The 12918-nt window shown below is 46.5% G+C and overlaps 1 protein-coding gene across 1 annotated transcript in view; it reads left to right on the top strand.

Annotated features, from left to right (window-relative positions):
* plekhm3 (pleckstrin homology domain containing, family M, member 3) overlaps window positions 1-12918 on the top strand; it is a gene marked incomplete at both ends in the record, with an annotated part of 30017 nt that overhangs the window by 6144 nt on the left and 10955 nt on the right. Inside the window, 3 exons of the mRNA XM_079230534.1 lie at window positions 330-1442; window positions 9786-9931; window positions 10575-10768. Of these exons, the coding sequence (XP_079086660.1) occupies window positions 330-1442; window positions 9786-9931; window positions 10575-10768 (1453 nt within the window). The remainder of the gene's footprint in view (window positions 1-329; window positions 1443-9785; window positions 9932-10574; window positions 10769-12918) is intronic.

Raw genomic sequence — 12918 nt, 5'->3', positions numbered from 1 at the left:
AGTATCTTATGCCGTTAAATAAAATAAATCAAAGTGTGTGTTATGGAACCCATTTTATTTCCGTTGATTAAAAAATATATATCAAGGAAACCTCAGGAGATACTTTATATTGTTCAGTTTTCATTGTTTTTTGAGTGCATTACTTTTAATCAGTGGTAATGTGTTGGTATCAGAATGATTCAACTTTTGTTAGACGTAAATAATAGTGTCTGACCTGCTATGTTCATTCAGGATAAAACCGCTTGTTGACTCTAATGTGGTTATCCTGAACACGCACATTACTCATCTTTGTGTTCTTTCCCCTCTGGCTCTGTATCTCTGTCCAGCAGATAAGAGCAGCAGCAGCAATGTGGTGAAGCAGGGTCCGATGGAGCAGCGCGAGGGGCCCCGGGGCCGCTGGACGCTCTGCCACGTCGAGCTGACGCCCTGCGAGCTCCGGCTGTACACCCTGGACAGCAGCGCCAACCGGCAGCTGGGCACCGCCTACTCCCTGTCGCACTGCCAGAGCATCGTGTCGCCGGCGCCCTGCGGCCAGCCCGGCCAGATCGCTCAGCCCGCCGACCAGCGCACGCTGCAGGCTTTGTTCTTCAACAGCATGCGCCTGCAGCTGAGGGCGGCCAGCCAATGGGAGGCCGTGGAGTGGAGGCGGCTGATGTGTGAGAAAGTGCAGGCCGCCAGACCTGCGAGGAAGGAGAGCCAACAGCGGAAGACCGGAGGGGAGAAGCAGCAGGTCGTCAGTTTCCCCGCGGCCGTTTCGCAATCCTCGTCATCCTCGCCGTCGGGCCTGGACACCGGGCCCGACGGCGACAGCGACACCCCGACGCCGTCGTCGTCGGAGGCGTCGCTCCCCCTGCAGCCCAACTCCGGCGTGCTGAGCAGACCCACCACCCTGTCCCTGTTCACCCAGCGCTGCCAGGACGTCCTCAAAGCCGGCCGGCTCCAGCAGCTGACGGACCAGAACAACTCGCGGGCCTTCAACTTCGTCCTGACCAGGTCCGCCCTCCGGGCCTTCCCCGCCGACGGCCGCGGGTCCGCGTCCCAGCCCGTCCTCCAGTTCTCCCTGGCCTCCTGCTTGGCCGTGCGGCACAATCGGGCGCCCGAGAACGGGGCGGCGAGGACAGACGGAGGGGACTGCTTGCAGGTGGCGTTCCCCAAAGAGGTGCTCAGGCTGCGGGCGGACGATCGGCTCAAGGCCCTGGAATGGGCGGAGGCCCTGCGGGAGGCGGTCGCAGCGCAGAGGCCGGCCAAGGGAGAAGCGGGAGAGTCGGGAGAAGCAGCACCGGCCCTCCAGGGAGTGCTGCTGAGAGCCAAACCGTCCCGGGAGAGGAGACAGCGGGAGGCCCAGAGGGCCAAGCGGCAGTCGGTCACCACGAGTTTCCTCAGTATTCTCACCTGTCTGGCTGTGGAGAAGGGACTGACGGCTCAGAGCTTCAGGTGTGCAGGTAAAGGACACACACACACACACACACACACACACACACACACACACACACACACATATACACACACACACACACACACACTATACACAGACTGTTGTCTAGAAGAAGATTATTTCACGATTTTTCAGCCTAATTCAGCTCAGTCACATGTTTCCTGCTAAACAGGCAGGGAACATAGTATAATAAGTATAATATGTGTTTATTTTTCTTCCCTTATGAAGTGTGTTAAGAACTTAACTTTATTACTGACAAGGGTATTAACCCAGGGCAGTATTATGGGCAAAATACAAAGCTGCGTTCCAAATGGAGACTTCTATGACGCATGAGACTACACACAAAATACATATTCATACATTATCATTTTGTATCGTAAAGAAATGAGACGCAACGAGCAAACTTTGACTTCTTCATCTCGCCACCGCCAACGAATATTTCCGGCCAAATATAAATGTTGTGTTGCTCAGCGTAATCGACGATCTTCATGTTGTAGTTTTGGATTTTAATTCTTCCTCCACCACTGGCTTCAATATTATATTCCACTGCTTCACATATAAAATCAAACTAAAAGTCTTGTATCTTTTTATCTTGAGCAACCGGATCGTGATTCCAGGAAAAGAAACCTTTGCTGTCGGGTTTTTCAAATGTAGATTTTTTTTGTTAACGCGCTTTGATACATGAGGGCTGCTGGCTCTTTAAATGCATCTACCTATTCTTGTGGATCAGCTATTTCTCTTTTCCAGCATCTCAACCTTTTTCATGTCCGGACCCATTACAGCTCTTCCTCCTTCATCATCACCACCCTTGTTAGTCTCCAAACTCCTTGGACAGCCCCGTAAATGGCAGGCGGTGCTTTTACTCTCCCTGGGTGTGAAACGTGGGCTTCCTCCCTCTCTTTTTTTTTTTTTTCAGGAGAGGCTTTTGAATAATCACCGCTCACCTCCCTTCTTTTTTATTTGTAACAACTGGCTTATTAATGCAGGGGGGCTGTTTGAAAGGCCAGCTGAAACAGGAACAAGCGCAGAGGCCGTCTGGGGGCCACTGATGATAATTGGCCGGCTTAAAGCACCGGAGGAGAGGGAAAAATGGACGACTGAATGAATGAATGAGAGCGAATGAAAGCGGCCTGGGGATGCTGCAGTGGTCAGGCTTGATCGCGGTTGTTTGATTGAAGGGTTTCTGGGTAGAGCTGGATGGGAGGGACAGCTGGATACGTGCTTGTTCTATACAGAGCACACCTCTGCTCGCTCAGTCCGTTTATTTCCCTCCTTTTCCTCCCTTTCTTTCTTCTTCCTTTCAACAGGTTCATTCATATACTCACAGCCTTTTCCCTCTTTTTGTCTCCCTTTCTCCCTCTGCCTCCCCCTCCACCCCCCTTTCATTTATTTGACTGTATCCCTTCTCAGTCTCCTGCAGTGTTACATAGCAGGGCCTTTAAAAAAGAAAGAAAGAAGCTTTTCCACCACTCCGTTTCAAGGCCTCTAATTGCATTAAAGTCCACTAGTTATTGTTGGTTATTGTTAGAGTTATTTAGTTTTTATAGGTTTGTCGTTTTAATTGTTTCATTCTTAAAATTTCACTCTCATCAGCTTTCAAATAAGATTCGTAAATACAACTCTCACCTCTCCTTGGAAGCATGCCAGCTCTTTTTTTTTTATTCAGGTATATTGCCTTTTTTTCAATTTTTTATTACACTTCAATTATCCTGTGCTAAACAAAAAGCATCTCTATAGGCTCAAGCACACTGTGAGGAGGGAAGTGATGTATTATGGTTTTGCAATGAAATGTAATACACCTGCTGGTCATTGCAGAAATAATGAGTTCATTATTTATCGAAAGTACCGAACGGTTGTGAAGGATTGCTGCGTTTCTCAGTTTGTTATCTTGTATCTTTTTAGCTTTCGGCCGTCGATCGAACGTCAACTTGACCCCTGGGAACGTAGGGCGTCCATTTTCCTAATTTATGACGATGTATTGACTAAATATTTGCTTAAAAATAATCAACATGTTAGTCAATGACATACAACAATCAATCGGGCTTCTTCTGCCAGGAATTAATTACGGAATTAAAGAATTACATTTTCTGTACATCTTAGAGTTGATGAAGCTATTAGTTGTTTGTTTTGTCTTTTTTCATAGGAAAAATTCTTATAATGCCAGCCTTATAATTTAACTGAGCATAATATTTGTGTTTAGTAGTAAATTGATCTAGACTTGGTGCTTACACCACTTGCTTACAGACTCGGTGCTGTTGTAGTCTATATTTGAGGCAGAATAGGAGCAGTTTTATAAAGTTTCGCGTGGATCTAAAGGCCGGAGGTCGGCCCTCAAAACCCCGTAACACTAATTCATCAACAAATATTCCTCTTCTGTTGTTTACCTGCCTGCACGTCGGATTATTCTTCTCCGAAGCCTCTAATCGAAACAAGATCTCTTGATGATCAGTGCGCTACTTTAGTTTCCCCTGGCCTCTCTTTGAACTTGTTTCAAGTCTGCCCACCTGCATATGCATGCCGCGTCCATCCATACATATCGAGTGATTGGTTATTTTAACATCAAAATGTACAAATGTATTCAGCTAATTACAAATGGGGAATCGCTGCGTTTCTGTTTCCTTTTGAAGGAAACGGTTAGTGTTCGTTTGAAGACCGTCCCTCCCCATCACACACACACACACACACACACACACAAACATTGTGTAGAGTGTGTCCTCAGGTTTGGTGACCCCTGTCGTTGCACTGGAGCACATTCTCAGGCCCCCGATGGACCATGTGAATATGTTGGCGGGGGGGGGGCCCTTCGGGTGAAGTGGAAATCAGTAGATATGAGGGAATTGAGGAAGTAGGAGGTGGGCTCACATCAAGAGAGAGACCGTCTCTCTCTGACACGCACACACACGCACACACACACACGCAGTCTTATAGTACTCTGAGTGTTTGGTCGGTGTGAATGGGACACATCAAAGCTCTAGTTTCTGTCGTCTTTTCAGTTTTAATTCGCACACGTGTACAGCACACGCACACACACACACACACACACACACACACACACACACACACACACACCAGTGTCTCACAGAGAGGTGTGGTGGTTTAAAACCAGCGGCGGGCAGATGAAAGCGTGAGCCTACTTTTTATTTTTTTTGCCCTGATCTCTCTCTCTCTCTCTCTCTCTCTTTCTCTCTCTCTCTCTCTCTCTTTCTCACCCCCCCATCCCCCCTCTCTCTCTCCACACCGTACGCTCGCCCCGAGCAGGTCAAAGTGACCCTCTCTCACTACAGAGAGCCGCGGTTCAATCGGTAGACCTTTGAGCTACGTTTGAATTCCCATTCAAGTCTTCCTCGTGTCCCGCTTCTTCTTCTTCGTCCCAGAAAGGACCGATGAGAGATCAGAGACGAGGAGAGAAGTGGAGAAGAGGAACGTTTTGGTTGGTTGTTACGTAATGCCTGTATTATTACATCTTCATTAATAAATAAAAAATGCAACGCCTGCATTTTGTAATAACCGCTGCGAGATGTAATACTACGCTATTTGTGACATATTGCGTTCAAGCTCTCGATCACAAAATGCAGAAGATTATTACAAAGTGTGGGCATAATGGAGTGAACATTTTTGACAGTTTGGCGAGTTATTACAGTCAAGTAAAAGTATCGGATCACATCAGACTCTACATGCGTTCCCAATAAAGTGGAATATGTATATTTATTTACCTATATTCTTAAATGTATGTTGTATTAGTCCATTATTATGCTACGTACTTTCTTAACTAACACAAACAAATACATGCTGTTTATATTGTATTTCTACAGCCTCACAATCTGTGTTCTCTCTGCAGAGGCCTCTCAGGGTTGTTTGAGTTTTTCAAGTTATTTATTTTTAAAGGTCAGCATCAAATTTATACGCTCGGTGTTATTTTAACCTTTGTAGCCAAAGTCCCAGATGCATTATCTGTCTTTACTTTCGTGAGTTTTTTTCAGTACGGAGCTCTTTATAGCCGGCCTCAGTACGTTTACGCGTGTGTGTTTTTGTGCGGCCGCGTTCTCTTCTCGTCTCATGATATAGAATTTGAGGCTGCGGTTAAAGATTGCTATTTGCTTTGCAAATGTCTTCAGGCTACAAACGTGTGCGTCTCTGCTCCGCTGGGCCCCGCGGCGGCCGACCAGAGCCGAGGTCACAGTTGGCCAGAAAGCCGGAACCCGGCGGTCAGCGCTTTCCTCGAAGTGACACGGTGTTTCCCCGACTGGCGACCGGCCCCTCGGCCCGCTGGCTCCCGCCCGCTGGACTGTGGTTCCTCTTCTGAAAGAGCGCCCACCCCAACAACGGCATGAGCTCACTGCTGGAATTAGCCTCCACATGTGTGTTCGATCACGGGTTCAGTGAGATAAGACTTTGTTGTTTTCCCTCTTATCCACAAGCAGTAATTTCAACCAAAGGAAAAACACAATATATAAATATATACAGTGTATAAATGTCCACTGTTGAAAGCAATAAAAGTGGATGATTTGACACAGCTCTTCAATAAAGGGTTTGTTAGGGATCCATGGCGGTAAAGCTTTGCAATCAGAACAGCCAGACCACATCTGGAGGTGATCGCATGTCTGACGGACATAAGTGCAGTTTGCACGCTTTAGCCGCATTCTTTCTCGCAGGGAATGCCCTTTAAAAAAAGAAAAGCACCACACAAGACCGGCGCTTCAGAGGAAAAGTGAGCAGAGCCGACACAGCAGCATGCACCAGATCCCAGAGGGACCGGATGTGAGGCGAGGCGAGTCACGCATACAGTAGCTCCCCTCCAACCTGGGGACGCATCGTGTTTATTTCTGCAAGCTCCACCCACTGTTAGGCAGAATGAGATGATGCTTATTAATATCGGGTGTGAAGGCTCGTGAGCCGGTGTCCATACGAGCGGGACACTACAGTTTAAAACAAACTTATAAAACAGTTGTTGTTTCTGTACTACGACGTCTTCTTACTTACTGAGCAATATTACAAACGATGCATATATATTTGTGATGAACTCAGACGATTCACCGGTCAGTCTGCGGATATCTGGACCAAGACTTGCCTCACAGTCCGGTTAGCCACTTGAGACGTGAGACCGGAGGTTGAGAGACCATCTTACGAGCTCATGTCGAACCCACACAGGTCAGAACCATCGCCAGACGAAAGCCAGTGGGTTCCCAGAAGGCATTTCTGGACAAAGTGTTTCACCACTCGGATCGTTTTCCTGCATTCAACCAAAGCCTGAAAGCAGCACAAATATTTTCCTCCCAAATCGTGTAAACAGATTCTGCGTTATGAACGCAGGCGGACTCGATGCTCCGACTTTAAAGCGCATCAACTCCAGCTCTCTCGCCGTCTGTCTTTTTCCGGACGTCAGATCCTCGTCCGTGATATGAAAGCGGTTGACCTGACTTCTTTTTCTTCTTTTATTGTCTCCCTTCATCTGTCCTTGTTTGATCTCACTCTTTTCTTTCATGCGACTCCGCCGCTCCTCTCATCTCTCAATAGCCTTTTACTCATTCAGCCTGTCTGTTTCCCCCCTTTTGTCAGCCTGCGTTGCGCTTGTTCTGAAGCACCAGCGACAAAACAGGCCGACACACGTCTCTCTCTTCCCCTGGAGCTCTCCTCGCCTCCTGTGTTCCAAAACAGAGATGACAATCTCCCGTTTGTTTCCTTCTTCTACCTGTGCTCGCTTTGCTGTTTTCCTCCGGGATGGAGCTGGATAGGGGCCACCTGTCGCAGAGCTGTGGCGCTCAGCTGCGTGTGTGTGTGTGTGTGCGTGTGTGTGTGTGTGTGTGTGTGTGTGTGTGTGGTCATAGACCAGGTCCGGGTGTTTGGGCGAGGAGTGAACTTTAAAGAGTGGAAAAAGACAAAGCCATCGGGCTGAATGGAGCTGAGGATGTGTTCGGCCTTTTTCGGTCTACAATACTCATCGTCATTGAAGTCTGCTGTGTTGTGACTACTGGAAGAACCAGGACTCTGTTATCTGAGGGATTACTTCAAGGGGAGAGGCGGGTAGATTTAGGCAAACGTGGATATTAATAGTAGAAGATGCACTAAACCAGAAGATGGAACATCCATCCATCCATCCATTATCAGCCGCTTATCCGGGGTCGGGTCGCGGTGGCAGCAGGTCCAGCAGGCCGACCCAGGCTTCCCTCTCACCCGCAACACTTTCCAGCTCATTCTGGGGGATCCCGAGGCGTTCCAAGGCCAGCCGGGAGATATAATCCCTCCAGCGTGTCCTTGGTCTTCCCCGGGGTCTCCTACCAGTTGGACGTGCCTGGAAAACCTCTAATGGGAGGCGTCCAGGAGGCATCCTGACTAGATGCTGAACCACCTCAGCTGACTCCTTTCGACACGAAGGAGCAGCGACTCGACTCCGAGCTCCCCCCTGATGTCCGAGCTCCCCCCTGATGGAACATAATCAATAAAATATTGCTCACAGCGTTGGACAGACTGAAGGATGTGTGTGTGGTGTCTGGAGTTTGAGAGCCAAAGGTTATTGATAATCTCTGCGTTTCCACGATGAAACATCTCATTATTTATCCACTCTTCCAGAAAGAACACCACGTTTAGTTCTGTGGATGACGTGACATATAAAGATAGATTCACGCCACAATAATACAGCAGACTTAAGTATAGTTTAAACCTAAAATGGGTGACCAAGTAACGGAAGTGTTTATAGCCGTTCCTGAAGGCCACACTCAAAGGTCGGGTGAGAAGCCAGCGCTCATAAAGTAGGGGAGGTGATGCAATAGTTGTTTAAATATACGGAGAGACACATTCAAAGTGTTGTACTTTCTTTTGGACACAAAGATGCGAAAGTCCACCACACGGTTATTTAACACCACACCACACACACAACACCACACACAACACACACACGGTTATTTATTTGTATTTAGTATTTAGACTTGGGTGATTAACTTCTGTCTCTTGATGAAACACACTTGACCTCTCGGTCGCTCGTGGTGAATGCACAGCTTATTGTTTTGAGTTTTTCCAGGATCCTTGTGTTACATACAACTGTAAAACTTTTTTTTTGTTTTTAAACGGTTGGAAATCACACACTTCAATTGAAGAAACACCTCCTTAGAAGCATTTTCTCTACAACTCTGTTATAAGTGCAATAAAATCAGTTCCAGTTATTCCGTCCAGGTTCCATCCGCCACGATACGACATATTATCTTCCGAGGGCCTTTTTTAAAACTTGGACTGTCTTGTTTTATCATCAGAGGGTTTACTCGGCTGGATTAGTGTGGTATTTAGAGAGGGGCAGTAAAGTGGCACATATTAACGCCAAGTCATTCTGTGTTCTCCTGATCTTGGCTCCAGCAGACTGTTCACACCAAGGACGTACTTGTGCAACGCCTCCACACACACACACACACACACACACACACACACACACACTTACACACTTGTTCCACGTTAGGATGGAAGATTGTTGTGTTGGTTGGGTTTCCACTTTTGACACTTTCTTAAAAAGACGTTTAAAAGTGGTCGGCAAAACTGAAATGTCAAGATGCTAAGCAGTTATACGTGCAGCTTAATGATATACATGTGACAGAAGAAAAGCTTTATTACAGTAAACAAGCTGAATTCTTCTTCTTTCTGCCGAGCTCAAAGATGCCGGGACACTTCACACCTCCCAAGAGTTATCTGAGGGATTAACTTCAAGGGTGAAACATGGTTATTAATAGTTGAAGATGGAAAATAATCAGTAAAATATTGCTCACGGCTTTGGACAGACTGAAGGACGTGCGTGTGTTCGAGGGTGGGAGTGGACACATTAGACTTAACCAAAAAGCAAAAGTTATCGTATTGATATTTTCTGCGTCTCCAGAATATAACAAACCACAATGAAACATCTCATTATTTATCCACTCTTCCAGAAAGAACACCACGTTTAGTTCTGTGGATGACGTGACATATAAAGATAGATTCACGCCACAATAATACAGCAGACTTAAGTATAGTTTAAACCTAAAATGGGTGACCAAGTAACGGAAGTGTTTATAGCCGTTCCTGAAGGCCACACTCAAAGGTCGGGTGAGAAGGCAGCGCTCATAAAGTAGGGGAGGTGATGCAATAGTTGTTTAAATATATGGTAACAGCAATATTGAAATATCACTAATGCAACGGATATATAAACATTATTTAGTTTGGAGTTAAAGTCTTGCTGTTTTCTTATTTTTTACAATTTAAAAAGCGGGAAACCAAGGATTGTCAACCTGGCTGTCGAGCCCTGATTCAGGCGCTCTGAGAGTATCATATCGCATCATATATTTATTAATAAGAAATAAGCACACGCATACTTACCCGACGACTTTGTCCTCAGGTTGTCAGCGTCCGGTCGGCCTCTCCAGAGGAAAGGCAAAGGTCTGCTACTACAGCGGCTGGTACTACTGCCAGAGCTGCCATCAGGACAACTCTTTCCTCATCCCAGCTCGTCTGCTGCACAACTGGGACACCAGTAAGCACAAGGTGGGAGCACACACACACACACACACACACAGACTGAGAGACAGACAGATGAATGAAAATAACCACCGTCTCTCTCAAAATATGATTCTAACTATTATTCTATAACTCGTAATCAGCAGGCGTCTTTGGGTCTCATGTTGTCTTCAAGTTGTCCCCTTTCTGACAAATTGTAGCCAATTTTAAATCAAGTTTTAAGTTAAAATAACGATTGAATATTTTCCCTCACAAATTAACAAAATAATTTCCTCAGGCTGCGTTGACCTGACTAGACTGGAAACAGCTGTGCCGTATTTTAGTGTCTGATGAACCTTCAAACTTACGGCTCTATTGGACATCACGGATCATATTTAATTTCTAAGCGGCACATCATACAACACATCCACAACAACAGAGCCTTAGCATAAAGACTGGAAATGGGGGGGACAGCTAGCCTGGCTCTGTCCCAAAAAAAATCAACCTCCAGCTCCATTACAGCTCACCTGTTAACACGTTATACCAGAGGCTTTTTGGTCCGTATTCGTAGCCCTGCACCATCCACATTACAGTCCTGGACATGCAGCTTGTTGGGTGTTACCCATGGTAACATCCCGTCTCCGGTCCGTGGTGCCGTGACCCTGACGGGGACTCTGATGTGTTCCTGCAGGTGTCTAAACAGGCCAAGGAGTTCCTGGAGTTTGTGTACGAGGAGCCTCTGCTGGACGTCCAGCAGCTCAACCCGTGTCTGTACGAGCACGTCGAGCCTCTCAGCACCGTGCTGCGTCTCCGGCAGCAGCTCCAGTCGCTGCGGGCCTACCTGTTCAGCTGCCGGGCAACCGTCGCCGAGGACCTCCGACGAAGGTAGGTCGGCGGCGAAGGCGAAGGCTCTTAACGCGCATCTTCCACACATTGAACATGAGATTTGTGCGGAGATTTTTAAAGACGAGGTTCAAATCCATTCTAAGACGAGCAGGGAACCTTCGAGGAGCGAGGACCTTCGGGTGGGACATTGAATGTTGTTTTTAAATATGAACTTGTTTGTGACCAGTCAGATTTAAAGGGTGAGTTCACCCAAATCACACCCACACACACACACACACACACACACACACACACACACACACACACACACACACACACACACACACACACACAGAGCAGGACTGTTTTTAACTTGTCAATGTCATTTCGGAAGTTATTTTCTGTGTCATCTGACTGATTCGCTGTTATTATCCCTCCGGTGATTGATTGACTTCACAGACTGTTAACATCTCCCCGTATGATCCGTGTTTACACGTGTGTGCCTGAGTGCATGCATGTATATTGCCATAACTTTTATCTGCATGCATTCCTGTCTGTATATACGCTGCATACACATAAAGGATGTGCGCCTGTGTGTGTGCACATGTGATGATCAGACTGTTTATCTGAGCGGGGTCCCACACTGAAAGCCTTGTCTGTGAGCTGATGGATGATTCTTGCCCCGCTGCAGGTCACTAATACACTCCGATCCAACTATTTCTAAAGGAGAAGCATCCACCTCAGCAGACAGGCTGGGATCTATTTAATACTCTATCAGGATCACTTGCAAAACGCACAGTTTCTCACCCAGCAGTAACCGTATCTAACCGTGCAATTCATTTAGTTTTTATCCAAAGTCGGCTGTCCACAGTCAGGTCGGTGGATTATTCAAAGTAACATGAACGCCGTTTCTGAATTCACCGCAAACATCTCCGTGGTATAAAAATGGCAGGCGACATCTCACTAAAAGAGATCTGACGCTGTAATTTGGTTAACCGTTGAAATACAGTAATGCTTTAATTTACAGCGAAGTAAAAGAAAAAGCCTATAATGACCGTTTTGCTAGTCGGCCTATATTTAAATCTTCCTACTACGTTATACAATTTTTGTAATTTGTGCTTTGTTTGGGTTTTATATACTCCTCACAGTTACCACAAATACAGATAAGAAATACATGTATAAATCATTTCACAAAGCTGTCAAAAGAAGTATGCATTGCACACAAAATGTTAAACGCTGCTTATATCAGATGCCAGCTCCAGACTCAGAATAACACACTGATTGTCAATAACTCGTTATTTTTGGTCTTCAGCGAGAGTCTCAATGTCCCACCATTGAAGTGTTTTTCTCTCTGACCTGCCAAGTAGCGTCAAACCAGAACCCCGTGTTAGCCGTGCCCTGTTGCGACACAGAGACGAGCAGCATCATTTCCTTCTGTGTTTACTCCTGTCCCATTAGCTAGGGCCGGCTGGTGCCCCGCCACTTCCAAACACTGCAGGATTGATGAGGGCCGTGGCGCTAAAACCTTCCCCTAGTCATCAGTCTACTTCAGGGGGTCTGAAGGGAGATGTCTGTTGCATACATGCAGAAAGCCATGGAGACACAAGCACACACACAACCACATGAGGCAGCAAAGGCTGTCAGTCAGGAAGCACTATGTGTTGGGTCCTGTGCTGCACTCCTCAAACGTCTTTGATGGATTTGCAAAGTAATATTTGATCTGCTTAATATATAAAAGCTGTCTTTTGCGGTTGTATTGTCAAAGTTTGGTCACGGTATGAATTATTCTCAGTGAATTGTTTGTGGCAAATGAGGCAGGTCTGATGTCCATATCTTAATGACGGAAAGCTTTTTGTAATGTAAACATGGTCCGTGCTTTATTGGTGCATATAGCATATGCATTGTGCGTGATGTTTACCAATGGTTGCAGATTTACCAATGGAACAATGGGTCCTTGATTTCAGACGGAAGCAAACGAGACCAGGCTTCTCATTTCCAGCCAGCAAGTGTTCATTTTGTTGGTTTGAATGGACACCGGCGCTAGCAGATCTCATCAGCTCTAGTTAGCCAGCTAATCAGGCTAACGTTAGCCACATGCGTTATTTGAAACGGCGAGCTGTTTTTTCGTTTCATTGCCGCAGGGTGTGATGTGGACATTGGAGTGTTATCTTTACGTTGCTGTTCTTGGTTTCAAAGCCTCTTCCAGCAAC

The sequence above is a fragment of the Taurulus bubalis genome (assembly GCF_910589615.1).
Source record: "Taurulus bubalis genome assembly, chromosome: 15".
Lineage (NCBI taxonomy): Eukaryota > Metazoa > Chordata > Actinopteri > Perciformes > Cottidae > Taurulus > Taurulus bubalis.
Note: the sequence above shows the minus strand (reverse complement) of the source record. Positions and strands in the feature narration are given on the sequence as shown.